The sequence below is a fragment of the Pinus tabuliformis genome, chromosome 1_2 (assembly GCF_031772625.1).
Source record: "Pinus tabuliformis cultivar Carrire ecotype Pingquan chromosome 1_2, CPIR1, whole genome shotgun sequence".
NCBI classification, from domain to species: Eukaryota; Viridiplantae; Streptophyta; class Pinopsida; order Pinales; family Pinaceae; genus Pinus; species Pinus tabuliformis.
The window spans coordinates 255,737,145-255,764,077 of NC_142298.1; the positions used below are offsets into that span (position 1 = coordinate 255,737,145).

The 26,933-nt window shown below is 34.3% G+C and overlaps 1 protein-coding gene across 3 annotated transcripts in view; it reads left to right on the top strand.

Annotated features, from left to right (window-relative positions):
* Nucleotides 1–16,123: 16,123 nt before the first annotated feature.
* LOC149205337 (uncharacterized) overlaps nt 16,124–26,933 on the top strand; it is a 160,909-nt gene continuing 150,099 nt past the window's right edge. Inside the window, exons 1-2 of one of the 3 annotated variants that reach the window (XM_089395009.1) lie at nt 16,124–16,466; nt 19,157–19,270. Coding sequence is in view for 2 of the 3 variants with exons in the window: in XM_089395007.1 (XP_089251133.1) it covers nt 17,058–18,362 (1,305 nt within the window). In the remaining variant the exon portion in view is untranslated. Of the gene's footprint in view, nt 16,467–16,599; nt 18,706–19,156; nt 19,271–26,933 lie in introns of those variants that run through there. The other 2 variants (XM_089395007.1, XM_089395008.1) reach the window with 2 other exon arrangements.

Consider the following 26,933-nt stretch of genomic DNA (forward strand, 5'->3'; position numbering starts at 1 on the left):
TTTGACTCTTGAGGAAAATGTGGCCAAACAATGCACAACGTTCTTCAGGATAATCCAAAACTTTGGAGGAAGACTCAGAGTAATTTATCACAACCTTTTGAGAGATAGAGGATGATATTTCTGAAAAATATGTCACAATAACTGGAGTGACAAGAGTTCTTTCTTTCTAGACTTTCCTAGATATTATCCTTTCAAGGTCGAACATAGGGGGAGTTCTCTGTTGTGAAGTATCAGAATGAGTGTGGGGCCTTTTAGAAGCCAAGATGCTCAAAATAAGATTCAAATAGTGGAGTCTCCAAGGTGAGAGATCTTCAACCCTCACCCCTTTCTGCTTTCCTTACCAAAGGGTGTACAAATGTCGTAACCAGGGAAAATATTCTGATTCATCCCCGACAATGGCACCAAAAGATGTTGTATCTCCTAGAGACAACCCTTAGGTTGAGGAGAGGTCAGTGAATAGGACATCTTAGTCTCTCTTGAAGACAATTAATTTGCTACTCAAGAGACAAATGAAAATGATTTTAGATATCATTAAATTACCTTTTCTCAGAGGTAGATATAGTATATGCAGTAGTAGGACATCATTCCCAAGGATAAATACTTTAGGGCTGGTGGTTGATACACCGAGAAAGAAGATTAGATTTGTCGTTGCAGCAAATATGGAAAGGAGAAATATAAGGGAGGAACCTAATACAGAGGGAAAGGTAAACACATAATCCTATGCAACAAATCCCAACAGAATTATGGAAGAATAAGGAGATGAAATGCAAAAATTATGGAGTGCATTTTAAGATTTCCAGCTCAATACTTCATGGGTACATCTGTCACAATATAACATAGTAAATTTTTAACCTCACAAGTATTGTCTGCTACAATATAACATAGTAAATATGTAACCTCATAGGCACTGTCTACTACAATATAACATAGTAAATCCATGATTAATAAGTAAAACCAACAACTACTACTTACACAATTTCTGAGGAAGAGAAACACATATGAGATGACATACAAAGGAAGAACACATACTACATATACCAAATTCTTGGTATCACCAACACTTCTTCATTAATCTTCCAAAATGAAAATAGATCACAGGCATAAACAAGTGAAATTCACTAAAGAAACAATAACAACCTCTGAAATAAGACATTAGAACCAAATTTGGAACCTCCTCTATAAACAAAGTTCAGAACTCTAGAACACTAACTTTGGATCCTCTTAAAGCAAAATTTGGGAACCTTTATAATGATTTTCCTCCCACTTTTTATAGGGAGAACCCAAACAAAATAACTTACAAAATATCTCCAAATGTTACAACTGTATGATCGGCTCAACTGTCTAAGCGTGTGCAAATCCTAACGATTAGAAAAAGAACTAATTCTCTTCTTGAAAATGCAAAAATTCACAAAATAACAAAAGCATGAGAAACATTAGGTGTCATGATGGACACAAAAAAATACCTCCATGCTAATTCCTATTATTTCCTTAGGCAATCTCAGGCTCCAATGTCTGGATCAGTGGTGGGTTGATGATCTAGCCAGATTTCTGTTATGTTATTCCCCCATGATTCCTGGCTAGTTTGCCTATCACTTTCTCCCCTTAACAGCTTGAAACCTCTTTCTGAAGTGGGTCGTGATTTGGTGTGGTGGAGTGGAGGTGCTCTATACTTAGCTATCGACCCATCCATCCATTTATTTCCTTTGTAGTACACTGTCAGAACCCTGATACACCTCTTAACACTTCAATGGTGTAATTTCAGAGCCGAGGCATATCGTAACTTTAATTAAAATGCCATTAAGAAAACCCAAAGTTCTGATGCATCGAGACCCCTTTGCTCTTAGCTCCTTATTGCTCATATACCATAGAACCAACCAATATTTGTGAGCAGAGGCCTTCATACAATACAAGGTTCGAGATTTTAGAGCCCCCGCACATCATAACTTTGTTTAAGATAACGTTACAAATTACGAGATCTTGATTGGATTTTAGCTCCTTGATGCCCTTATCTCCCTTCTTGTTTTTCCTCCATGGGACCTTTGCTTATGACCACCGATGAAGTGCTTAGGTGCTATGATATCGGGGCCTTCGTCCATCGTAACTCTATAAAAATAGAAGTTACGAAATCATATTATCCTAAAGTTATTAACCCCTTTTCTATTGGCCTTCTTATCGCAACTCCACCATAGAACCGAGTGTTGTGACTAGTGGCTTGGGTGCTTGGATGCTTAATCCTTCGGCCTTCTGTCGGGGGCCTATCTCCTTTTATATTTGTTCTTCCACCCTTGGTTCCTTGAATGCTTGTGACCAAGTGCCATATAACATCGAAGCTCCTTATTACCGTAACCTTTTCAAAATGAAATTAGAACCGAGTTCCTATATCTCTTTGCTATGATATTCCTTCTTAGCACTTAGGTGCTCTGCCCACCCTAAGCCCTCGGTTCTTTTGAGTTCTCACGACCCAGTGACACATAACATCAGAACCCCTCTCATTAGAAAACTTTCGAGAAATCTATATAAAGAAGTTTTGATTTCTCTCTATTCCGATGGGATCAATAGCAGTTGGGTGCTCGAATTTGGTCCACGCCCTTGGTTCTTTGGGTCCTCGAAACCAAGTGCCAACAACACATCAGAAACCCCTCCCATCGAGATCTTTTCAAAAATACAATTTCAAAAGGGATCCGAGATTTCCGACCTTCGATATTCAACATAGAACCTGGGTGCTTTGCTTTTTCTACGTCCTTGGTCCCTTGAGTCCTCATGACCAAGTGCTAACAACATCAGAGCCCCTCCATCAGATCAAAGTTTTTATAAAACATTTTAAACAGGGTATTATGAAATCACTTTCCTCTGAAAAACTGGCCTCCGAAATGACATCACAATAACATCATGATCTCCACGTGGAGCCTCCTTGGTGGTGACACGTGTCACCCAATATTTCTCCATTAGGCCCTCACAAATGTCGAAATAAATTGACACATGTCCACCATATGACCACATCGCATTGACATCATCTACCTTGGAGCCAATTATCTGCTTCCAAGTGTCCTATCTTGAGGAGAGAGAAAGGGTCCTGGGGTCGTTGGATTTTCAATGATTTCCTTTATTTTTTCCCTTCTTAGCGATATCGAGACTTATAAAGAATTACATATTTTAAAAGGTTACAAGGTCTCGATCTCCGATGTCCAAAAATGACTGACCCTTCGAGATTTGGGTTTTGATGTGACCTCTATTCCGATGTCCATCCTTCCGGTATAGGGCCTTGATATACCTTCCTTTCCATTCTTCTGATATCAGGTTCTGACATGATTGCTTCCCAAATCTTGACACTCCCCTTTTTATTTCAGCCTTTGTTATTTCAACGCTTTCCTTTTTTGGCTCTCCTCTGAATTTTGGCTCCCGAAATTTCGGGTCTCCCATCTGATATCAACCCATGATATGTTGAGCCTTTTTTGAACTAGTCATTCGATGTGTTGCCTTTCCCTTTTGATTTCCCTTTTAATGACATAGAATTCACCTCTTCTTGTTGTATCATAGATGGAAAACATGAACATTCGACAAAAATGCAAGAAAGTATTACATATACAACACATAGGAATATCCGTATTAGATAGGTTGATTTTCTTTTGAGAAGAAAATCTATGTTGCTTTCTTGGTTCATTCGGCTTGTTTCTCTTATTATTGCTATGAAATTGTATTTTTTGGTTCTCAAAATGATCCATGCCTCTGTTGGACTTGTTCTCAAAAGGGGGTGTTATCTTTCCAAGTCTACACGTAGCTGCTATGTGCCCATAGTTTCCATACCTGTAATAATCAACATTATTTAAGAGAGGAGCAAAGAGATTAATATAATTCTTACCATATACTATAGTATCATATCCATTAGATGCTTCTTTGGAACTGTTTTGCCTTTGAAAATTTTGTCCTTAAGGGGAAAATGACCTCTACATGTGGTTGTTCAAATTAATTCTCTAATAAATTCATGGTTGTGATTGAAACACCTTGTTTCTTCTTTTTTGCTACAACTTTTTCTTCCTCATTGGACGCTTACATGCATAATGGCATGCTTCACCATAACTAAAACACATTAGGCACTGATGCCTTTGTCTTTATTGCTGGAAACTTGATTGTCTTTTTGTTGTTGTGTTAACTTCTCTATGCCTGCAACATTGTCAGACCTTTTGTTTGTGTCCTTAAAGCCAATGGGTTTTTTCCCTTCTAATTTTGCTACACTTTTTGGTCCTCCTTTAATAATGCTTATGAGTCCCTTTGAATTCAAATATGTTGCTAAATCACCTTCACAATCCAAACTTGCCTTAATATGAGGGGGACTTTGGCCACTACAAAAGTCATTCAAGACTTCAGGCTTTTGATATCTAGACAATTGATCTTTAGTTGCAATAATCTCGACTTCCAATTTCTGATTTATTGCTTTAAGCTTCTTAATTTCCTCAAAATTTGATATAAGTTTCCTTCTAAAATATATCTTTTCCTCAAGATCTTCTAACCCATTAGAAGAGCTACTAGATTCATAGCTAGTGTCTATTTCACTTATAGCTTCTTCAATATCTTGTTTCCTTGCAGAGTCCAGGGATTCTTCCGTAGACACATGAGATACTCTATCTTCCTCTCTACCAAAGGTGCACCCATTTTCTTCTAAGAAGTTTATAAATTTGTTATTACTATCAAAGTAGTTATTTCTTGACTACTAGTAGAAGAAGAACCGTCTCTTTCATCATAAGTTGTTATTGAACAACTAGAAGATAGATGGTCTATTTCTCTCTCTCTCTCTCTCTCTCTCTCTATATATATATATATATAGATATATATATATAGATCCAATTTTAAGGTCATGACCAAGCCAAACACCACATTGGTGTATGAGACCCCCTTGTTTGTGGGACAAGGGACCCACCTCCACGTAGTGATTTAACTGTTAAGTCTACGAAGGCATACATACTCTACCCCCCTCTGTTTTTGAACCTATGAACTCTTAGGAGGAAACACATGCTCTTAACCATTAAGCCCACTCAAGCTATATATATATATATATATATATCAAAGTCAAGAGCTTATAAGTAGATTTCCATACTTACCTTCTAAGTTGCATAATTTGACCCATTCAAATATGGAACTCCATTTGAGGTAATCTAATCCTGGTTCTCCATGATACCTAATCTTCCTTCCATCTATTAAATTGATTCCAAAGGAACCTTGCTTTGATACCAGTTGTTAGAAACCATGACACTACTTGGGGGGGGGGGAATCAATAGTGTGAATAAATAATACAACTATTGCCAAATTAAAATTTAAAATTTTCAATATACTTAGTAATAATTCATATAAGAAACATTATAAATTAACATGTAAATGATATGAATATGCAACATATAAAGACACCAATCTTATTTTATATTCATTTTGCAAAGGAAGGATACTACATGTTATTACATCAATTTGTCACCAAGCTTCTACTTGCAGGTTTCTTAGGCTGCCACCTAAAGGAAGCTACCACTTCGTGATTTATCAACTAACACTGAAAGGAGCCACTAATAAACTACAACTAAAAGGAGCTACTACCCTTGATTTATCAGCTACCACTGAAAGGAATCTCCTACTCCCCAATTTATCAGCTGATACTAAAAGGAGTTCCAACCCCTAATTATTTTCCAACCACTACTGGAAGGAGCTGCAACCCCTGAAATGCATGCGCCAACTTGTTGTCCATGTTGATCCATCTTTCATTAATTTTCAAAGTAAGATCAACAAGGAATTCCTTCTACAAACATAATTTCCCTTCACTCTTAATACACATTAATCACCTCTTGCAACACCTCTGCCACCACAAAAACACCTTAAGTAAATTCACTTCACTGATTTGGACCTCTAATGCATACACCAAAAACACCATCATCACCAATATCACTAATGCATTCTCTGCAATACACACCTTTCAAACACCAAATTTGATGCATTCACACCCTAATGCATGTTTGATTCACCCATGATGCATACTACAATATGCATATTGTTGCACCAACAAAAACCAACTTGGTTGTTCAATTATGCTTATAAAGAATTTGAGCTATAATTTTAGTTTTTGACATTAGTTATGTTCAAATCATAATTTACACTTAACATAAGTTTTGATCTCATTATCTTCTTGATTTTCAATTTCTATTTACTCATCTTGATGTGCTCGGACTATCTTCAATCATCGATCTGCTATTCTGATATGAAATTCTGAGTGAAACTTCTTATTTTGCAATTTGGAACTTTAGTTAAGTTTAACACTTTTCTTGATTTCTTCAAGTCTTCTCTTGTTATTTTTATGTTCAACCTATTTAAACATGAATTATGCATGTGTGCAATTAAAATTCCATCTCTGCATGAGGTTTTGAACTCAATATCTGAGTTAATCTTCTTGTTTCAGGCAATCTGGTAAGTTACGGATTTTACCCATGAGTTTATCTCTAGTTCCAAACTTAGTGAACTACCAGATTTGGCTAAATTACCAAATACACTGCCAATTACTCCAATTCTCTGTCGACTTCAACAAGTGCCACATGGTTGTGGTTAAACCCATTTCCATTTGGACGAACTGCTAAATATGAAATTTCTGCCAAATACACCACCAAATACAACTACACTCCACCGAAAATCTAAGGGCCACTTAGTTATGGCTAAAATCACTACTAACTTTGTTTGATCTGCCAAATATGGCAAAATCTTCCAAAACTTGTGTCGACTTAGTCCATTCCCCACTGAATTCAAGAGTGTCTGTTTGGTGGCCCCTTTGCCCATATGACTCAAGGTTGTGACCACACCTTAATGAGGTTGAGGGTTGGAACCATTTACTCTGTGCATGTTTTGTTCTCCATCGACTGCCCAGAGGTTCAACTAGGTTGAGGGCTCAAGCTCCCAACTAGGCCATGTTGTAGAGGTTCGACTAGCCTGAGTTTCCGGCTAGGCCAAAAGTCATTAAGACTGAAAAATCAAACAAAACATGACCCTTGGCACAATTTATGAGACACTGCCAAATAAATGACCCATGGCACCCAAAATTGGCCCACATGGCCATTTGAAAATGTCGAAAATGACTAACACATGTCTCATGTAAGGAGTACCACATCACGTTGATCTTACTTCATTATGTCATTGTGGCTACACCAGTGCTCCACGTCACTAGTGTTGTCGTTTGCTACTAGTTCCATGTCATATGTCTGGCAGACTCATGTTATGGTTTTATGTGGACCCCCCTCCCACAATGGTTTTGAACTAGGGGGGATACAACTCACCAGGGTCATTGATTTTGCAATCAACGGTTTGGTTGAAATAGCTAAACACAAACCCCCCCACTTTTTAACTTGTGATAGGGCATAAAACCTTGAATTTTTTCCAATGAGTCAGTGGGGACGCGTGGTGCGCGATCCACCCACGAACTAGGTTGTTGTTTAAACCTCAACCTCCATCCGTTGCACCACCAATTTTGGCAAAATGCCAAAACAACACCAAATTTGGAGTGCGCTAAATCTAACACCAAATTTGGCCTAAGCCTTGACTTGCAAAGTTTGATCTAGGGTGTCATTTTTAGATTTCCATACATTGTTGGAAAGTTCTCTTCCAGACCTATTGATCTGAGTAGTTTCTATTCTCATTTGGGATAATCTTCAGTGCTAAAAACTAATCTAAAGATGCTGATCCAAAAAAACATGTTTCACTTGATCATTAATCTAGCTTCAGCCAACTGATCTCTACCAATACATGACACTTTATTTGACACCAATATAGATCTAACACCTTTGAGATCAACACAGATCCAACACCTTTGACATCACCAACCAAAAACATGAGCATGAGCATGGCAGCATGGCAACACTTCTATCATCAATGACAATATTTGGTAATAGTCTCCTCGAAACCACCTTTGACATCAGTAACCTAAGTCAATGATCAATGAACTTTGTCATCCAATGACAATACCTTTGGCATCAATGAAAACACATTCTAATAGAATACAGGACAGGGAACAAACACTAAGGCAAAAATCAATGCATTTTGGGCACTTATGTTTTTTGCGTTACAAAAGTTTTCTTATTTACAAGTTTGCAATAATTGAAAATGTATAATTAATTGTTTGTCAAGCTATTCAAATTTAAAGGTGTTAAATTTGTCTTTCTGGAAGGACAAGATTATAGATATGAAGAAAAAAAATTGATATCTCTCTTTTTAGCAAATTCATAGGGAATGAAACTCTTAGGTGAATTCCTTATCATAAAGGGCACTTGCCTTGGAAAAAGGCTTCATCTTTTTTTAAGAATGGTAGGGCATCACTTTGATAGGAAGGGGAAGAATCCTCTTAACTCATGGTTTTAGTAATCCATTGATAGGATTGGATCTACAATTTTTTCTTTCACTTAGAAAGTCATGTTTATACAATTATTGTAATTTTTGTGTTGGACAATGATTTCTTAGTATGCTATGAGAATATTCTAGAACAAAAAAGTTCTTTTGGTTTTGCTGGATTTAGTATGTAGTTTATTACTGCATATTCACTCTTAAACACTCTTGAGTTTTTTTTGGTAGATTTCAACTCTATAAGCTTATTAAAAAAATACATTATAGCTTTTGTGGTAGTTGGTTTAATGTTTTGGATAAGATTGGTATACTGCTTGTGTAGTCTTTTTGGTGAAGCTCGACATCTATTGTACATAATATGTATAAATCTTTTGTTCTCTTAATAAATAGAAAGACACATAAATCTTCTTTGAAAAAAAAATCTCATCTCTTAAAACAATGGATTGCAAAATAAAAATACAATTTTATTTTTCGTAAAATGAATCTTACCTATACTTCAACATTATAATTAAATATTTTTTCATAAATCCCTCTTGAAATCCAATATTTCCAAAGATATTTCAATTTCATGGACCAAAAGACATTTTAAAGGGCAACATACTTCTTTCTTTTAGAAATTGTTAATCATTATTATGTTCCATATAGTTTATACTTATTTCATTGGAAAGAAAATTTTAATCCAATTCGATATATCTTTTATTATTAGTTTTTTTAGTAGTGGGAAAACATATCATAACTTAGTTATGAAATGGTGAGGATAGCAAACTGCTATCCGCTAATGTAAGTTAACTCATCACCCTTATTTAAGGAAAATCATGCCACCTGGAATTAAATTCTTAGTAGTCCGTAAGGGGGTCAACTTTTACTCTTGCTACATGCCTTTGGGTCTTGGGATTTTAACCTATTTTCTTACATCTAGGGAAGACAAGCTCTTAGCCAAGCATAAGCAATTTGAGGACATATTCTAGGCCCATTCAATAAATCTTTTATATTTGACATTTTTTTTTCATTTAAACTCAATTAATAAAATAATTAAATTAAATATATGTGTCTGTGTGTGGGGATGGAAAATCTATCTTAACTGAGTTGTCAAACCAATAGTAGGGTCAATCATCATTGGTTTCTATTTGGGATTACATCATCACCATTATTCAAAGAGAACCAAGAAACTTGTAATTACCTATTGGTGGTTGGTAGCTTTCACTCCTTCCTTATGACCCTTTCGAGTTCGAGAAAGACTAGCTTTTACCCAAACAAAAACAATTTTAAAACATACTCTAAACTCATTTAATATAATACATATTATAATTAACCTTTTATTTTTATATAAATTTAACAAACAATTAAATTAAATATTTAATTTTTTTTTTTTTTTGGATAAAATGTATACCTTAAAGAAATATAAAAGCATATTATAAAATTTAAAAACTTATTATTAAATTTTAGGAACGCATTGATAACTAGTTGTGAGGTAGTAAGTTATTATGGGTTTTTCTCACTAGGTAAGAAAATACTAGTTGTGAGGCATGTCTCACACACTTTTTTGCTAATGAAAATTTGTTTGATATAAAGTTATATGTATATGATAGAATATGACTATGTTTCAGAGGTTTTTGTTATGTAGTATTAAATTAAAAATATATAAATAATTATTATTAATTAATTAATTTTTTTTTCAAGTATCCACGGGGGATTTGAACCGGTGACCTATTGCAAGGAGTAATATATAAATAATTTTTAAAATGAAAAATATAAATTAACTGTTTAGAGGTATTTGTTGATGATGATATGATGATGGTTAATGTCCACTGAGACCAAACTTTGGTCTATTGGACCTAAAGAAACAAATTATTTAGTTTGATTTAAGATTTTATTTCTCTGCTCAAAAAGCTTGGAGAGAAGCCTCCCAAGCTCACTATAATTTTGACATCGTAAAAGGCTAGGAAGGTCAATATTGCGACAAAGATTATGAAACTGAGATCTAATGTGGTTGTACGCAGGGCACTCTAAGAGGAAGTGGTTTTCATTTTCAATGTTCCTATTATCACAGAGATGGCATATTCTTTCCATCCATGGTGTTTTAGGAACTGCCCAATGACCTGTTTCACTATGCAGCTCATGAGAGTTCGTTCTAATCTTCGCTATATTAATTTTCTTCTTTGAGCCAACGAAAACAGAGACATACTTTTGATCTTCTAGGGTGGGGTTGATGACCTTCTTATAATAACTTAATTTTCTTTTAGCCGCTAAATCTTTCTCACACCACATTTTTTCTTTTAACTTAGAAGTAACAATATTTTTAATGTTATTATTGTTTTGCAATGCATCATTCTTGTTGATATCCCAATGGTTTAATGAGGCCCTTGTGTCTTTATACCACCCTTGTTTGAGCCTTAGTTGGTTTTGGCTGGAATTTAAAGCTAGTTTGGGAAGTCTATGATCTCCTATGTTATTGAGCTTGTGCTTGTAAAACAGAAGCCTAGTCATAGCTAGGCTTTCGATAGGGGAAAGACCTACTTCTACAAGGAGGATAGGGTAGGGGGTATTGCTTTTAATTTTTAGGTTATATGTTATAAAGCGCTTCTGGATTTGCTCAATCTTTCTCCAGGATTCTCTAGAGATGTTGCAACCCCAAACCTCACATCCATATAAGATAACATGAGTGACTAAAGTTTCAAAGAGGAACTTCTTTTTATCCCACATTACGAGGTTTGCCGTTTTACAATTATTTTCAAGACCAAAGTAAGCTTTCAACCCCCCATTAATCCTTTTCTCAATGCTATAGTTCTAGTTGAGCTTGTGATGAATATCAATTCCTAAGTACTTGTAAGAATACACTTCCTCCAAGTTATTATTGTCATACATAAAATTAGTGTAGGTGTCCTTCTTGGATTTGATAATCATAACTTTTGTTTTGTCAGTGTTAACAATCATACCCATGGTAGAGCAGAAATCCTTAAGAAACCTAAGTTGCTTATCAAGATCAGATGGACACCTTGCGAGGAGAACAATATCGTCAGCATAGAGAAGAAGGATGACGACTAGCCCAGTTAAGATTGTGCCAGCACATCCTTCTTCCTCTAAATAACCTTCAAGCTTGTCAATGTAAATGCCAAATAGGGTAGGGGAGAGGGGACAACCTTGTTCAACTCCGATATTAAATTAAAAATTAATCAGTTCTTGATTTTAGATATGAGATTTTTGTGATCTATATTGTAGATGAATGTCTTTCGGATTAATCACATCATTAGGATTTGGTCGACCTTTCGAACCACATTGGTTGGTTCAAAACGTTGACCAAATCTTAATGATGTGATTAATCCTAAAAATATTCATCTACAGTTTTTGATTCTTATTTATTTATATTTATTTTGTTCTTTGTATTTGGTCGATTTCGATTGTTTGTTTCTTATTAATATTACATTTTTCAAGCTTTCTTAATTATTATCATTATTATAAATTTTTTAATATCTTAATTATTATTATAAATTATAGTATTATTATTTTTAAACTAGCTGTTATATTAGTTGTTATAGGAATATTATTTGATCATAATAATTATTATTAAAATATTAATTAAAAAAATTATATTAAAAAATATAAATAAATTTTAAAAAGAAAAATATAAATTAATTTTTATTTATATTTTTGAATTAAAGTTAAAAATAAAAATAATGTTAATTTTACCATATTTCATTAATAATATTAATAAATTTACTTTACGAAAAAATATAAATAATTTTATATTTATTTTTTTGAGATAAAACTAAACATTAAAATAAAAAATATTAATTTTAACATAAGTCAATAATAATAACAATTTACTTTGATTAGTTTTAGAAAATAGAATGTTTATTTAATTAGTTCATAATAAGCAAAGTGACAACACTTATTTATGTCTATGTTTATGAGTTATTTATTTCTATGAGTTATTTATGAAATTTAAGAGTTACCAATGAAATTAAAAAAAATTAGTGCTTTTTATTAGTTGATATTGAAAAAAAAAAAGAAAAAGAAAAAAGATTAGACTCTAAGTTGATGGCACTAGGTGGTGCTTACAATCACTATGGGAGGAGTTGTTACCTAAAATAAATAATTTTGCATGGACATTATTTAAATGAGAAAAAATTGTCACGTAAAATAAATAATTATGTATGTACATCTACACCTATAGATTCATCTTGACTATAGATTTAGCAAGCCTCAAGAGGGATCCATTTTTTTTAGGTGCAAACCTCTTTTAGAATGCAAAACTAGAAAAAGATTTCCATCTCTTTCTCTATATATATCATTTTTGAATGTATAAAAGAATTCAACACCTTCAAAATCCATTTGGATAATTGGATTGTGTAGTCTATACAACTTAAACTTACAACTTCAATAAAATTAACAAAAAAAATACCAAAATATAGAATAGTGAAAATACTTGAAATATATATATATATATATATATATATATATATATATATATATATATATATATATATATATATATATATCTACAATTTCTTTATATAATATATACATTGTTTTGTTTTCAAAACCATATATAATATATAAATTGAAATATTTTATTTAACATGGTCACTAAGATATTTTATTTATGAACCATATTTTTTTTAAATAGTAGAAAAAACATTATTTACAAAGATCATTTAGACCCTCCCTTTTCGCTCATTTCTATTAGACTTGTTGAGATTAGGGAAACACTTGACAAATATTATTTGAGGGAGGCATTATAGCCTTAGCATATTAGGAAAAAACAAAAAGAGGACCATAAATGATAACAACATATAAGGAGGGGGGCTGGGGGGCATTATACGGGGAGCTGTAAAATAGCCAACACGATCATGCATATGGAAATCTATGTGTTCCACCCGCCCTTCCAGGCTGCGTAGGTGGTCATTTGTGTGATGGTGGCTACAACGAAGGTTGTCCAATTGTTCAAGAATTTCACTTGGACGGTATGTCGTTGATATAGGCCACAATTTCGTTTCGATCTTCATACTTGTGGTGCCTGATAATGTCCATGTTGAGTTGAATGTTCCAAAGTTGCTAAGCCATGGACTCCAAGGTAGCATGGGCCAGTAATAATATAAAGCTCTATTATAATAGAATTGTCTTGGATTGTTTCCTTACCTCCTAGGACACTAAACTTTTAGTCAAGAAAAAACAATTTTAGGGCACACTCCATACATCTTCACATTAAAATGTTCTTTTTTATTATTAATATATTTTTAAATACACATCAATATTATTTAACTTTATATAAAAATATTTTATTTATTACTTATATCAAGTTTTTATATTATTAATAATTTTTTTTTTTCAAAAGGTGGAAAAACCTAGCAAATTGAGTTGTCAAACCAACATTGAGGACAATCATCTCTGGTTGCTATCCGCCAATGTCAGTTTGACGCATCACTGTTATCAAGGAAAACCACGCCACTTGGAATAACCTGCTGGTGGTTTGTAAGGGAGCAGGCTTTCACTCCTGCGAGATGCCTTTGGGTCTTGGGCCATTAACCTGTTTCCTTACGTTCGACGAAGAGCTCTTAGCCAAGCAGAAGCAGTTTTAGGGCATACTCTAGGCCCGAATATTTTTTAAATGCCACATATAACTTTATATTCAAAAATTAAATGAATTACATATCTTTTTAAAGTATTTTGATTTATTTACTCCAAATTACTTTTTTTTTAGCATTGAAATATTTTATTATAGTTAACATTATTTTTTCCTTCTTCAAATTATACATCTTTCTCACATTCAAATATGAAAATATAAGTTTTTTTTTACATGCAATTACTTCATCTTTTAAAGTTCATATAAAATTGTATTATTTCATATTAATATCAAAATATTACTTATTTTCTTTGAGCATTGAAATAACTTATTACAATTAATATTAATATTATTATTATTTTTTATTTGGGGAATTATACATCTTCACATTAATATCAAAATATTACTTCTTTTCTTTTACGTTTTCTTTGAGCATTGAAATATTCTTGGATTGTTTCCTTACTTCATAGTAAGCCAATCTCTTAGCAACTAAAAATAGTTTTAGGGCATAATCCAGGGATCTTCACATTAAGATGTTCTTTGTTGTTATTAATATTTTTAAATACACATCAATATTATTTAATTTTATATTAAAGTATTTTAATTATTATTTATATCAAGTTTTTATATTATTAATATTTTTTAAATGCTATATATAACTTTTTTTTAAGCTTAGTCCGACTACATCTTCATCATGTCCAATATATCACTTTGATCTAGGTGGAAAATTAAACCAGTGACTTCACATAAAGGAGTGGGTTAACAGAACTCTTAACAATACAACATATAACTTTATATTCAAAAATTAAATGAATTATACATCTTTTTAAAGTATTTAGATTTATTTACTATAAATTACTTCTTTTATTTAAGTATTGAAATATTTTATTATAGTTAACATTATTTTTTTTTGGAATTATATAGCTTTGTCACATTCAAATGTGAAAATATAAGATTTTTTACATGTAATTACTTTATCTCTTTAAAGTTCATATAAAATTATGTTATTTCACATTAGTACCAAAATATTTATTTATGGCCGAGCATAAGAATGAAACGTTTTTACCACATTACCTTCATACTATATTGTAATATTCAAAACTAGGCTAGCAAGCACAATATTGAAGTTTTACAATGCTTTTAATTAAAATTAACTAAATATGTATATTCATTTTTCTTTTTAAATTACAATCGATATTATTTTTTATTTATATAATAGTTTATTTTTATTTTAAAAGAGAGGCTTGTCAATTCATCCTTAAGTATGGAAAGAATTACACATCTTTGAGCTTCCATGCAATGACAAAAAGAAAAAACAGAAATCCACCTTAACCCCAAATTTATTAAACACAAAAATCAAATTTCGTAATGTACAAATAATTGATCCATTTAACATGAAATTAATGACTAAAAAAATTTACACCTTAAATGATTTGATCTATTTCAATGTTTAATAAATGTGAATTTAAGATGAGTTTCCCGTGATATTACTAAAATGTTAAAAGTGTAAGTAGTGGAAGATAAACAAAATATTGAATACTTATTTATTTATGTTGATGAATTATTAATAAGATTAGAAAATGTAAGTAGTGGAGTATAAATCAATATTTATTGATGTTTATAAATTACGAATTAAATTAAAAAATAAGCACATTTTTATTGATTGATATTGAATAAAAAAATAGAAATTCATTGCAGGATGATGTGCTTTATAATTTAGTATAGGAAAAATGTTATCACCTAAAATAAATAATTACATATATATATTTTTGAATAAAAAAAAGTATAAATCAATCTTACTTGGAAAAATTAAATTTGTTAAAATATATATCTTTTAACGTTTAATATATATGTTTAAATATATATCATGGAATCACAAAATAATAAAATTTTAACGTTAAAAAATTTGCTGATCTAAATCTGATTTGAAATGAATTTATACTGCAAATGGTGAAACATAAATAAAATAATGAATATCCATATTAATTAATAATCACTTACACCCACAAAGAAAAATGAAGAATATCCGTACAGAATGGCATGTAAAAGTAGAAGAGTGAAGCCACAAAATGGCATGTAATTGGTAGAAGAGGGAAGTCACAAAATGGCATACCTACACCAATATATATATATATATATATAAATATGGGTGTGCAAATGATGCAACTCTCCTGCAAGGCAAGGAAGAAGAGCCCCTACGTTTCGTTACGTTTTGTTTCGATGATAATTAATAAAACAATAAAAAGCAACTCCAAGGCCAACCTGTTGCTTTCCAGGACCAAACGGATATGAAGGGGTTTTAGATATCTCAACAAATAGGAGGAGGCCACGTAGGTAACAGACACATGAAACACGCCACGTAGGCTCGACATAAAGGCTCGGCTCCGAGGCCGGCTAGTTTTCGTAGCTGGATCCAGGCTGTCAGCAACCTCTCCTTGTTTTTGCTTTCTTAATTCTTCTTCGCATTGCCAAACTATTTTCACACGCCCCGACGCCTCCGACTACATCTGATTCAACTGCATTTTCGCGTGGAGATCTATTACAGGTACTTCACGTCTCCGTTTCCAGCTTTTTAGTCCTTCAATTCTGTGCTTTTTTTTGCTTCAAATCGATAGCTTTTTCACTAAATTCCATTCAGTAACGGTGATTGGGGAAGGGATTAAACGTTTTTAATTTAGGTTTCGGTTGTGGGTGTTGCACTTGCAGTCCTTTGAATGGTTTGGTTTAATTGGGTTGAAGAAGAGCAGAAAGGCAGAGGCAGAGGTAGAGGCAGCTATGAATGTGCTGTCAGCAGGAACTTTTTCAACCCATTTGGTTTCAGACAGCTCTTAGCCAGATAGATGGTTGGGATACCAATACCTGTAACCAATCCTAAGAAAGAGAAACCATCCATTTAATATGCGTTTATCAAGGACAAGGAGTCGAGGTCTGTGGAAAGAGAACAGCCCAAGGTGTGCAGCTGAAAATGATTCGGATGTTCCTTTATATCATAGGTATAGCAAACCCTAAGTGAGGGTATGAATGGGGGACTGTGATAGAAGATAAGAGTAATAGTATTAGTGTTGGTCGAAAGGAGATTTGGGGGAATTGGCATCGATGCTGGAAGAGAGCATGCGTGGAGATTGCAGTGCGGGTGATGCCCCTGACCAGCCTCGTCGCCGATGCATTCGGTGCGGTAACCCTAGCCCTCGTCATTCTCTTCACTGCTGTGGGATTATTTTGCATTGCATATGTGTTATACTTCCGTTCTCAGATACCAAGTGATAGTGATAACGATAGCGGTAGTGGTAGCGGTAGTGGTAGTGGGTCTTGCTACCAGTTGCAGTATTTCAATGCTCCATGGATCATTCGAATAACCCTCATTGTGTATGCAATCTTGTGGAGCCTGGGTGAAATCTTCCGCCTTTCATTGTTGAAAAAGGAAGGTTGGCTCTTGCATCCTCTCACTACACGATGGCAGCGAAATGTGTGCAGAGTATATTTGTTGTCAAATTTAGGGTTGATGGAACCTGGCATTATTCTTACTGTCATTTTTTTAGTTCGTGGCTCGCTTTATCCAGAAATGTCTCGTATAAAACGGTGGAACAGGAGAGTCATTACGTTCGTGCTCATCCTGTGCGTGCCTGTGTTCGCTGCACAGCTGTTTTTCCTTGTTATTAGTTCCAGTTTTGAGTTTCGTAACGGATACAACGAAAAGAAGGAAGGATACGGGGCCAGAATACCCAAGTATTTTACGAGGGCGTTTCAGGAAAGCAGGGGTGAGGTTTATTGTACTTATCCTCTCTTCTGTACTATTGTATATGGGGTGTTTGTTTGTTTGTGCATAACCTATTTCCTCTACGTGGCGATGAGGATGATCTCTTTGGTAATCAACAAGGGACTACAGAGGAGAGTTTATTGGCTGATTTTCGCAGTGGGTCTTCTTCCATTGAGAATTTTATTTTTGGGTTTCTCCTTATTGTCAACACCGGGCAGGCCTGTTTTTGAATCTTTGGTGTTCTTAGGATTCCTTGCTCTAATTGCCTGCGCAACAGTTGGTGTGGGAGTCCTGGTCTACTTGCCTGTTTCAGACTCACTCGCGGTTAAATGGATTTGCCGGACTAGAGAAAACAACAGGAGGCATCAGCAGTCACACATGATACCAATGGAATCTTTCAGCAGGACACTTTCCGGGTTTGTGAGCGACAATGATGATGACGCGTCCATTGCTGCAACCCAGAGTCTTTTGGAAGGAGCAATGACCACAAGTGTCGGAAGAGACTCTGATTCGTCAACCAAAGTAGGATCCATCTCTTTTCGTACAATGCTGAAAGACGTGTCCTCAGAACCTGTAGAGGAAGTCAACCTTTTTGTTGAGACTGGTAGGATGCTTGCTTCTCCTCCTGGGTCACCTCCCCTTCCAGGGAAGCCCATGGTCTCCTTTGCAGAAAGGAACCTGTAAGAGATTATATGAGTGAAAATCCTTTTTTTGGCTTTTCTTTCATAGACTCCCGTGGTATTTTTCCCCTTATTTGGCTCATCATTAGCCAGTCTGCAACGGGAATCCTCTTGGTATATTCTAGTGGCATGTGTGCTTCAGTGAATGATGTGAATTCAGTTGTGGACTTGAGAATGTTAAATCATTCTTGTTGGAACTTTGTAGATTATCATTTTTGATGGGAGTAACCATCAAATGAAACAGTAGAGTCATGTATGATAACTATTACCACTTCCTATCGTTTTCTTGAAAATATCTAGGAAGTGGTCACAATTTAGAAAAAATGTGAGTTATCTTATTCGATTTCCGTTCATGTTTTATTTTTTCCTTTGACAAGCATGGACTTGCGCTGCGACGAACATTTTATGCTTATTTGTTGTGATGCAATTGACTCGGATTGTGTGCCATAATCATATTTCGACAAAGATTAGTTTCATCTCAAGTTGTGATGGTATATGGTTAGTTCCTAGAATTTGTAGTAATCTCATCCACTCTCCTTTTTCCTGCTGCAAAGCATCACTTCTTGGTACGTTATTTCTCTCTTTTCCTTTAATGGAATTTTGGCCAGACCTCTAAAATGAACTGTTTCTTGGACCAATCGGATAATGCTTTGCAATTTTTGTATGTTTATACGAGGTGCTGATCTTAACTCTTTGAAGCTAATAGCATTTCTTGCCACTTGAAAATCGTTAATTTCTGTGCTGTTCGATTTTATATTTTTGTAGGGTAGCATAAAATGATGCTTTAAACTTCTGCAGGTATGTTAGAATGCCTTTTGCATTATTATCTGCATAAATTTTGTGAGAGGAGATGTGAAATGCTGTTGTGGTGTATGCCTTTATGTGTAAATACTCCAAAGCCGTTCACACCTGGTAAGCTTTTAACATTTTCCTTCTCCATTCAGTATTACATTATACGTGTACCATTGAAATTTCAAATGTATAATCTTTGATCACTCAGAATGGTGTCTTTGACACTTAAAAATGCTGTGTAAAACGACGGAAGTGCAGTTAACCAAATACAGGGTATGCCTTAACATTTTAGCATGTCAGCTATTGTGAGGAACTAGGGAGTGTAAATAATGTTCTGGTTTTGATAATAAGTTGATTGCAATCATTTCTTTGTTTATCTCTTTGTGCTGAAATTTTTACATACTAAACAATTCAAACCTTAATGGATTTATTTTATGTTACTTCTTAATGAATATCAATTCTTGGAACTGGTTGTGATTTGTAAAAAAAACAGAGCTTCTTTACATATTTGATAGCTAGGTTCATTTTATGCTATGTTTAATAGTTTGTTTCATTGCGTGGTAATCAATTTAGAGGTTTTTATTATTATTGAGTATGATTAAGCATAATTGCATATAGGAGAGTATTTTTGTATTGTTTCTTGTGATTTTAGTATAGCAATTAGCTGTGACATCGTAGTCATAGTTAAAGCTTCCGTGTTTGTGTCCTATTTTGGCAAAACCAAAAATGTTGTAACCACAATGACATTCCAAGGAAGGGAAAATTCGCTTCCCATTAAACTAACTAAATATTAAATACTTGAATCAATAAAAATGATTTTAACCAAAAGTATAAAGAGTACCTTAATGTTGAACAAATGATTCATCATCTGTGTAGCAGTTCCTGCAAATGGATGACCTGGAAAGTAGCAGTTTTATTTATTTGAGATTTGTGTGATCAACAACTCATTTTTCTAGTTAGCTGCATCCTTGGGATCCCTCATCCAATAAAACCTCAAAATAGCATCAGCTTTAAAGGCAAGAGGTGCCAAATCCGTGAAGAAAACTATTATAAAAGCCTTGTTGCCCAGAACTCCCATAGGTATTGAAGACAGTCAACTCCGGACATTCTATTGAATACATTGATCGTTTTTGTTACTTCTAGCTTTTCCATGAAATTGTTGAAGATATATGATGCCAAAACTGATCAAGGGTGAAAAAGACACGAGCATTGCAGGTAGTTTTCCCTTTCTAATTTTGATTTGTTTTGGCCATTGGAATTTATTCATCGAGTGATTGACATGGAAAAAATTGCAACAAGGGATGCAATGTTATCTTCCATGTGGACACGAGTCCTTTCGGATGTGTTATTGTTCCATTTCTCCTTGTTTTTAGGGGAAGGAACTTGCACTTCACTTGTTGGTTCACAAGCATGTGCTTTATGGTTTACCGGTGTTGGATATATTGTTTCCAACAAAAGATCGCCCTGTTTGATGAGTCTGTCCTGGGTAAACCTTGTGAAGTTCCCAAACCCTATCAAGAAATTATTAGCTGCCATTTTTTAGCTGAAGTGGTGCGTATTAGTGTTTTCAGCACCAGGGGGTTGGTGCTACGAGATCTCAGGTTTTACAAGTAGTGACTAATATGCCTTGAGCGAATGGAAAATTTTGATTATGATTGTGTAGAGTTTACCGGGTTGATGCTTGAGGCTGGGAAAAAAGTCCATTATAGTGAAATTGGTACTCTGGAAATGTCTGAAAAGAAGATTAGGAGAATGGAAATATGCAGAAGACTCCTGTTTATAGGTTTTTAACACTCCAGGGTACAATGTATACGGGTTTAGTGGGGATGTTACGCAAATAAAGTTGGTTGCCTATGGGAATGTGACTTAACTTCTTGACCCTTTCTGGATAGGGTGTTGACTACAAGTAGAATAGGTTGGATAAGTTCCAATTAGTTCTATGAAGTTACTTCTAGTGTTTTATATGGTTTGCTATTGAAGTTGCCATGCTGTCCCATATTTTTTGGATCAGGTTATAGGACTTGTTGCTTAGTAGCTTAATTTGAATTTAGGCATAAGTTGTGCACTTTTTGAAATCTCAATCCTGAACTTGGTTTAGGGGCAAGTGTAATTTGGTTAAAAGTCTCTGTTGCTTAGCATTACATGACATTTTTCTAAGGCATTTTCTTGATGGAAATATGCAGAAGACTCCTGTTTGTAGGTTTTTAACACTTTAGGGTACAATGTATAAGGGTTTATTGGGATGTTACGCATATAAAGTTGGTTGCCCATGGGAATGTGACTTAACTTCTCGACCCTTTCTGGATAGGTTGTTGACTACAAGTAGAGTAGGTTGGATAGGTTCCAATTAGTTCTATGAAGTTACTTCTAGTATTTTATATGGTTTGCTATTAAAGTTGTCATGCTGTCCCATATTTTTGGGACCCCAGGTTATAGGACTTGTTGCTTAGTAGCTTAATTTGAATTTAGGCATAAGTTGTGCACTTTTCGAAATCTCAATCCTGAACTTAGTTTAGGGGCAAGTGTAATTTGGTTAAAAGTCTCCATTGCTTAGCGTTACATGACATTTTTCTAAGGCATTTTCTTAATGTGTTTTTCACTATCCAAATTTTCCCAAGAGTTCCTTGAAAGGTAGTAAAGCAAAGTTGTCAAGGTTGGTAAAGGGTACGAGACATAACCAAAATTTGGGGGTATGAAAGAACAATGATATCACTTATATGCATGCCAGATTCTGTGTATGAGATCACCCTGCACTGCCCCCACCACATCCCAACCCTAATTAACAAACACAGACATATTCCATTGGCGAAGGTTGTTAACTCCATATTGATATAACAAAGAATTACAGCCAGAGTTACCTTGACTCCATATTGATATAACAAAGAATTACACCCAGAATTACCTTGAGAGCAAGATCAAAGTAAATATGTCAATGACTATCATGTCCAATCACTTAATAGATGTACATTGCATGCTTCAACATGCTTACAAGGATCAAACAAAATATCAGGCTTGTGAACTATTCAGTGAAATTGTGTTTGTACCTTTCCAACACATGGATTTAATTCGAAAAATATCCAATTTATTACTAAATTGGTCCAAAAACTCTCTGAATCAATTCTCTTTGGTAGTGAGAAGCTCTTATAGCAATTTGATCTCCTTCTCTATTATGCTTTTAGTGGATGTGCTTGAATGTCAAGTCTCAAATTATGCGAATAAACTTTTGTGCTTATTAACCATTACAAATAAAGTGATGTTCCTTACTTGTGCGTGTTGCAACCCAACCCAATTCAAAAGCTTAAAATGTTTTGATATTTGTTCTAAAGCCAGAGTTATAAAAGTGATTATCTATTGGATCTCTAATGTATTGGATCATCTAGATAATGAATCCAAGTTGAAAGCACATCTTATAAAAATTGTGAAAAACAATACTTGTCTTGCCCACCATTTGCATGGTTTAAAGTTTTATATGGTAGGCTCATGAAAGAGGCCATATGTAGTGGAAGTGTTAATGACCAATTGGGGAATAATTCTTTTTCTTTAGAGGCTTTGGTGATTTTGAAAGGATCTTCAAACATTGCTTCAATGTGAATTTTTTTTCTAATGGTGGTTTCATATCATTCTTGAAAAGTGTTGCATTTTTTTAACCAAATGGCCTAGATAGAGAAGGGTAATCACTTCAATACCACCTCCTTTATTCTTTATTATACTCTGAATGCCAATCATTAAGATTCCGTCTAATTGTTCCCCCTTCTAGTGTTTTGGTCTAGTATGCATACTTTTATATGATTCCAAATGTTTGAGTGCATAGCTTAGACTTTAGAGGGGTCGTTAATCCCAAAATCCATTTACACTAGCGCTCCCTATCTTGAGGGAATGAGTTGAAGCTAGCCACTATATATCCTAAATTCATAATGTATTTACCTTCTTTGGCATTTGCCTCCCACTCTTTAATGTGATCTTTGTTAGATAGCTCAATTCATGATCTTGTCCATCGCACTTTGAGTAAGTACTATGTTGGGAACAAAGCCTTAGGCTCCCTACTATTAGTTGCATGAACCCAAGGTGATTGCCAATGCCCATCATTTATGCATGTATGAAGGTTTGTGAGAAAAATAAGCCAGTTTTACATGAAGAAAGCTTTTCAAGACCTCAACAACTTCAAAATCCTTATCTAAGCCAACATGAGTCTCCCCCATTTGTACATTTTCCATTATCTACTTGTCATGTAAGATGGTTTCCTACCAAGGAAAAAATCCTTTACCTTGCTCATTTCAACAAAGAGCTCCCCAAATAGGATTTCGTAGCACATGGAATCCAATTTAGGATAGCACTATATGCATTTTTCCATAATCACCATCTACTAGAGCCTTGCTTTAGAAGTAAATTTCCAAATAGGTTTTTCTACAAATGCTCGAGAGAATGGAGCTATATTTTTTAGTCCCCAACCTATATAAGATTTTGTTGGCACACTCTATTCTTGTTGACAAGTGGTACACTCTTTTCTTGTTGACAAGTGGAATGGTTTAGGTTTTTTTTTGTCATAACCAAATAAATCCCTAGGAATTTGTTAATTTTATTTTGACCAACTTCAAAAAAATGGTTAACATGATCTAGAAAACTAAAATTGTTCTAATTACACTTTTAACCATTATTAGCAATCCTCCCAAGTTGAGCGATCTATGGCACTGTTACTACAAAATCTAGCACCTTAGTGCAAAGCGTCACTAATTTATTTAGATTAAGACCAACCATGAGGTTAGTTACCATTGTTACCTTAGCCACTCATTCTATGCTATTTTGTGGTTAGATGCTATCGCCACAAGTGATGTTTCTTCAATAGATCTCAAGGATTAATTAACCTAGGTTACTTAGGCTAAATATTCCCTAGATGTTATGCTACAAGATTCATTCAAGGACATATATTCAAAGACTAGGGTTTCGGGGGAATTATATTAATTCCCAGGCAATAAGTTTAGAGAAATCAATGGCTAAATTAGAGGCCTTAGTAAGTCCTAAAAAGTTTCAAATATTTTCCCAACCTGCCATCCAAAAATTGCACTTTGCTGGTATAAACTAGGGTTTTGATTAACAAAATTATAGTGTGCAAATATTTATAACAAGAATAATAAAACAACCTCTTGATCTATGACAAGCAAGTAAAAATTAGGGCTATTCAATGTATAAACAAAAGTTCCAACAATTTTTCAATGGCTGAAAACACACAAAACAACTATAGAAACAATATATGTTTGCCTTAATTGATGGTTCAAAAATGCATGAAAAGTTATGTTTTTGCTTTTTCAATTTAGTACATGCAAAGTCTAACCCTAGGACTACAAGGTCCAATGTAAATAATGTTGAAAATGGAGATTTTGGTGCAACCTATAATCCTAAATCACTCTAGAAAACATAAAAACAAGAAATCTAGGATTTGATCTTTAATATTTTATGGAATTGACACAATAGAATGGACTAACGGAGGCAAAGGCTAAATATCTATGGAAGAGAAGTGATGGAAGCGATTTCAAGGAGAGAGAGAAAGCTACACTTGGGCTTCTCAAAATTTAAAACGTAGCATCCTTTAATCTTCTTGAGGAGGAACTTGATGATAATCTTTTCAAGGAGATGTTAGAGCCAAGAAAGGTTCAACACTTGGGTGAAAATTTCATTAAAACCCTAATTTTAAAACAAGTGCAAGATGGAAGAAGATACTTACGAAAAATTACTACGAAATCATCATTGAATCACCATTCATCATCCAAGAAAGAGAACCATCCAATCAAAATATCCTCCTCGAGATAAATTTTCTCATTTTATGCTCCATAAAAACCAAAAAGAGATCAAACAAGCTAGTGTGCATTTTCCCCGAGTTTGTGTGATGATGATCCAAGTTTAAATTCACTGCCCTCTACTTATATGAGGGAAACCGAGTCGTTTTAGTAAAAAATTAGACTAAAATCCCTTTAAAAAATATGAAATATGGTTGCAGGTTGGATAGGTCACAAACCGACTCCCAAAAATAGCTAACGAAGTAATAAAACATAAAAACAAGCCTATTTTAACCCACACATGTGATCTAATATGTCTTCAATGATGATGCCATTATTTGAAAGGTGTCTCATAAAAATGTGCCATGGTTGTGATCCAGATTGGATGATTATATTGTTTGTCATCTATCTCAATGGTTCCAGAGTGGGAAAAGTGGAGGAATCAACTCATAGGATCATTTTGATTGGTGAGACTTGACAAATTGAGGTTTGAAACCATTCAAGAACATTTTGGGGCATCAAATGACTTTTTTGGAGGTAAAACTTTGCTTCTTTAGTGCCACACATTTTTTTCCTATTCTACACACACATACTTTTCGAACGACACAAGATTCGCCTCAATCGAAGTCCATATGCAAAAGTTATGCCACTTGGAAGTTGACCTTCCTGTTTTGTCCACCATAATATGAGATGATGCTATATCAGTGCCATTACTCATGGAAAAGGGGCTAACCACATAATCATGATGAAAAGGACTCTAGAAGAGTCGTTGTAACTCTAATTAAGAGTTGAAATAGTCAAACCTAACCACTATTAGGCTATCAGGCTGTGTTATAATCAAACCACTGGGAGGAAGAGGGCTCCATGTTTTTCGAGTACGTTTTGTTCCATAGATGAATAGAGTAGCTGAGAGGGATGGGGAGAGAGCACACGAAGATGATTTGTGCACTATAATAGGGCACGGGCCATAAGCCTTATTTCTTTGTACTCAACCATTTTCTATTCAGAGAAATAGAGTAGTGCAACCTTACCTTTCAGTTGGGTTTTCTCTTGAAGGGGTTTCCCAAGTTATATCCTGTGTCAAATCATGGTTTTTGAGTTTTTATATTGTTATTCTCTATTTCTTGCATAATTATAATTTCCATGCATACACAATAAACAATAATTTACATATCTAGAAATTTAAAGAGAAATAAACCATCAGTGCAGATTTTGGGTTCTCAAGTGTAATTTTCAAATATGTTGTGATGAACTGTCCAATGGAATATCCACTACAGTTTATGAATCATATTAGTGTTAGAAAATTAATATAAAAATCATCTTTAACTTAACATTTCCATACATGACATTTACTTGTGATATTTAGGTCTTCATAGATTATTATGCTTATGTTCGTATCATCAAATAAATGCCAAAGCAATAAAAGATCACATGAACACATGATATAGGCTCAAATCCAGGGAAAATCCCATCCAAGGGGAAAACCCTAAAGAACTCTCTTCTTATAGAATAAATTCAAAGGAGACAAGACCCAAAAACAAGACCCTTAGCTTCTTCCAAGACACAAGATAACCTGCTAGATAGCCCAAGAGATCTTCAAGAGCAGCAATGTAGGAATTCTCCATGAAAATGGTCTCTTAGTCATCTCAGACTTGAGGTAACCCTAGGTCCCTTATGTGACAAATATTTCCACCTTCGCATGCCCTTGACTCTCTTCTTATAGACCTTTGCTCCTCCCCAAAACCGCAAACCGCAAACTCAGATATGTGATCTTCTTGTCTTACAAAGGAGGTCAAATTCATGCCTTTATATAACCTTTTCATGTGGCTTTTCAAACCTACCCAAGGTTGACTTTTAACTGGTAGTCGACTTGATCTTTTGGAGTATCTAGATACTTCTTAAATACAAAACAATATTTTTCTTCTTTGATACATGTGCCCATAAAGGTCTTTTGCGATGTAACAATGACCTTTGACTATGACAAACCCTATAAGCATACAATGGATGCTTTG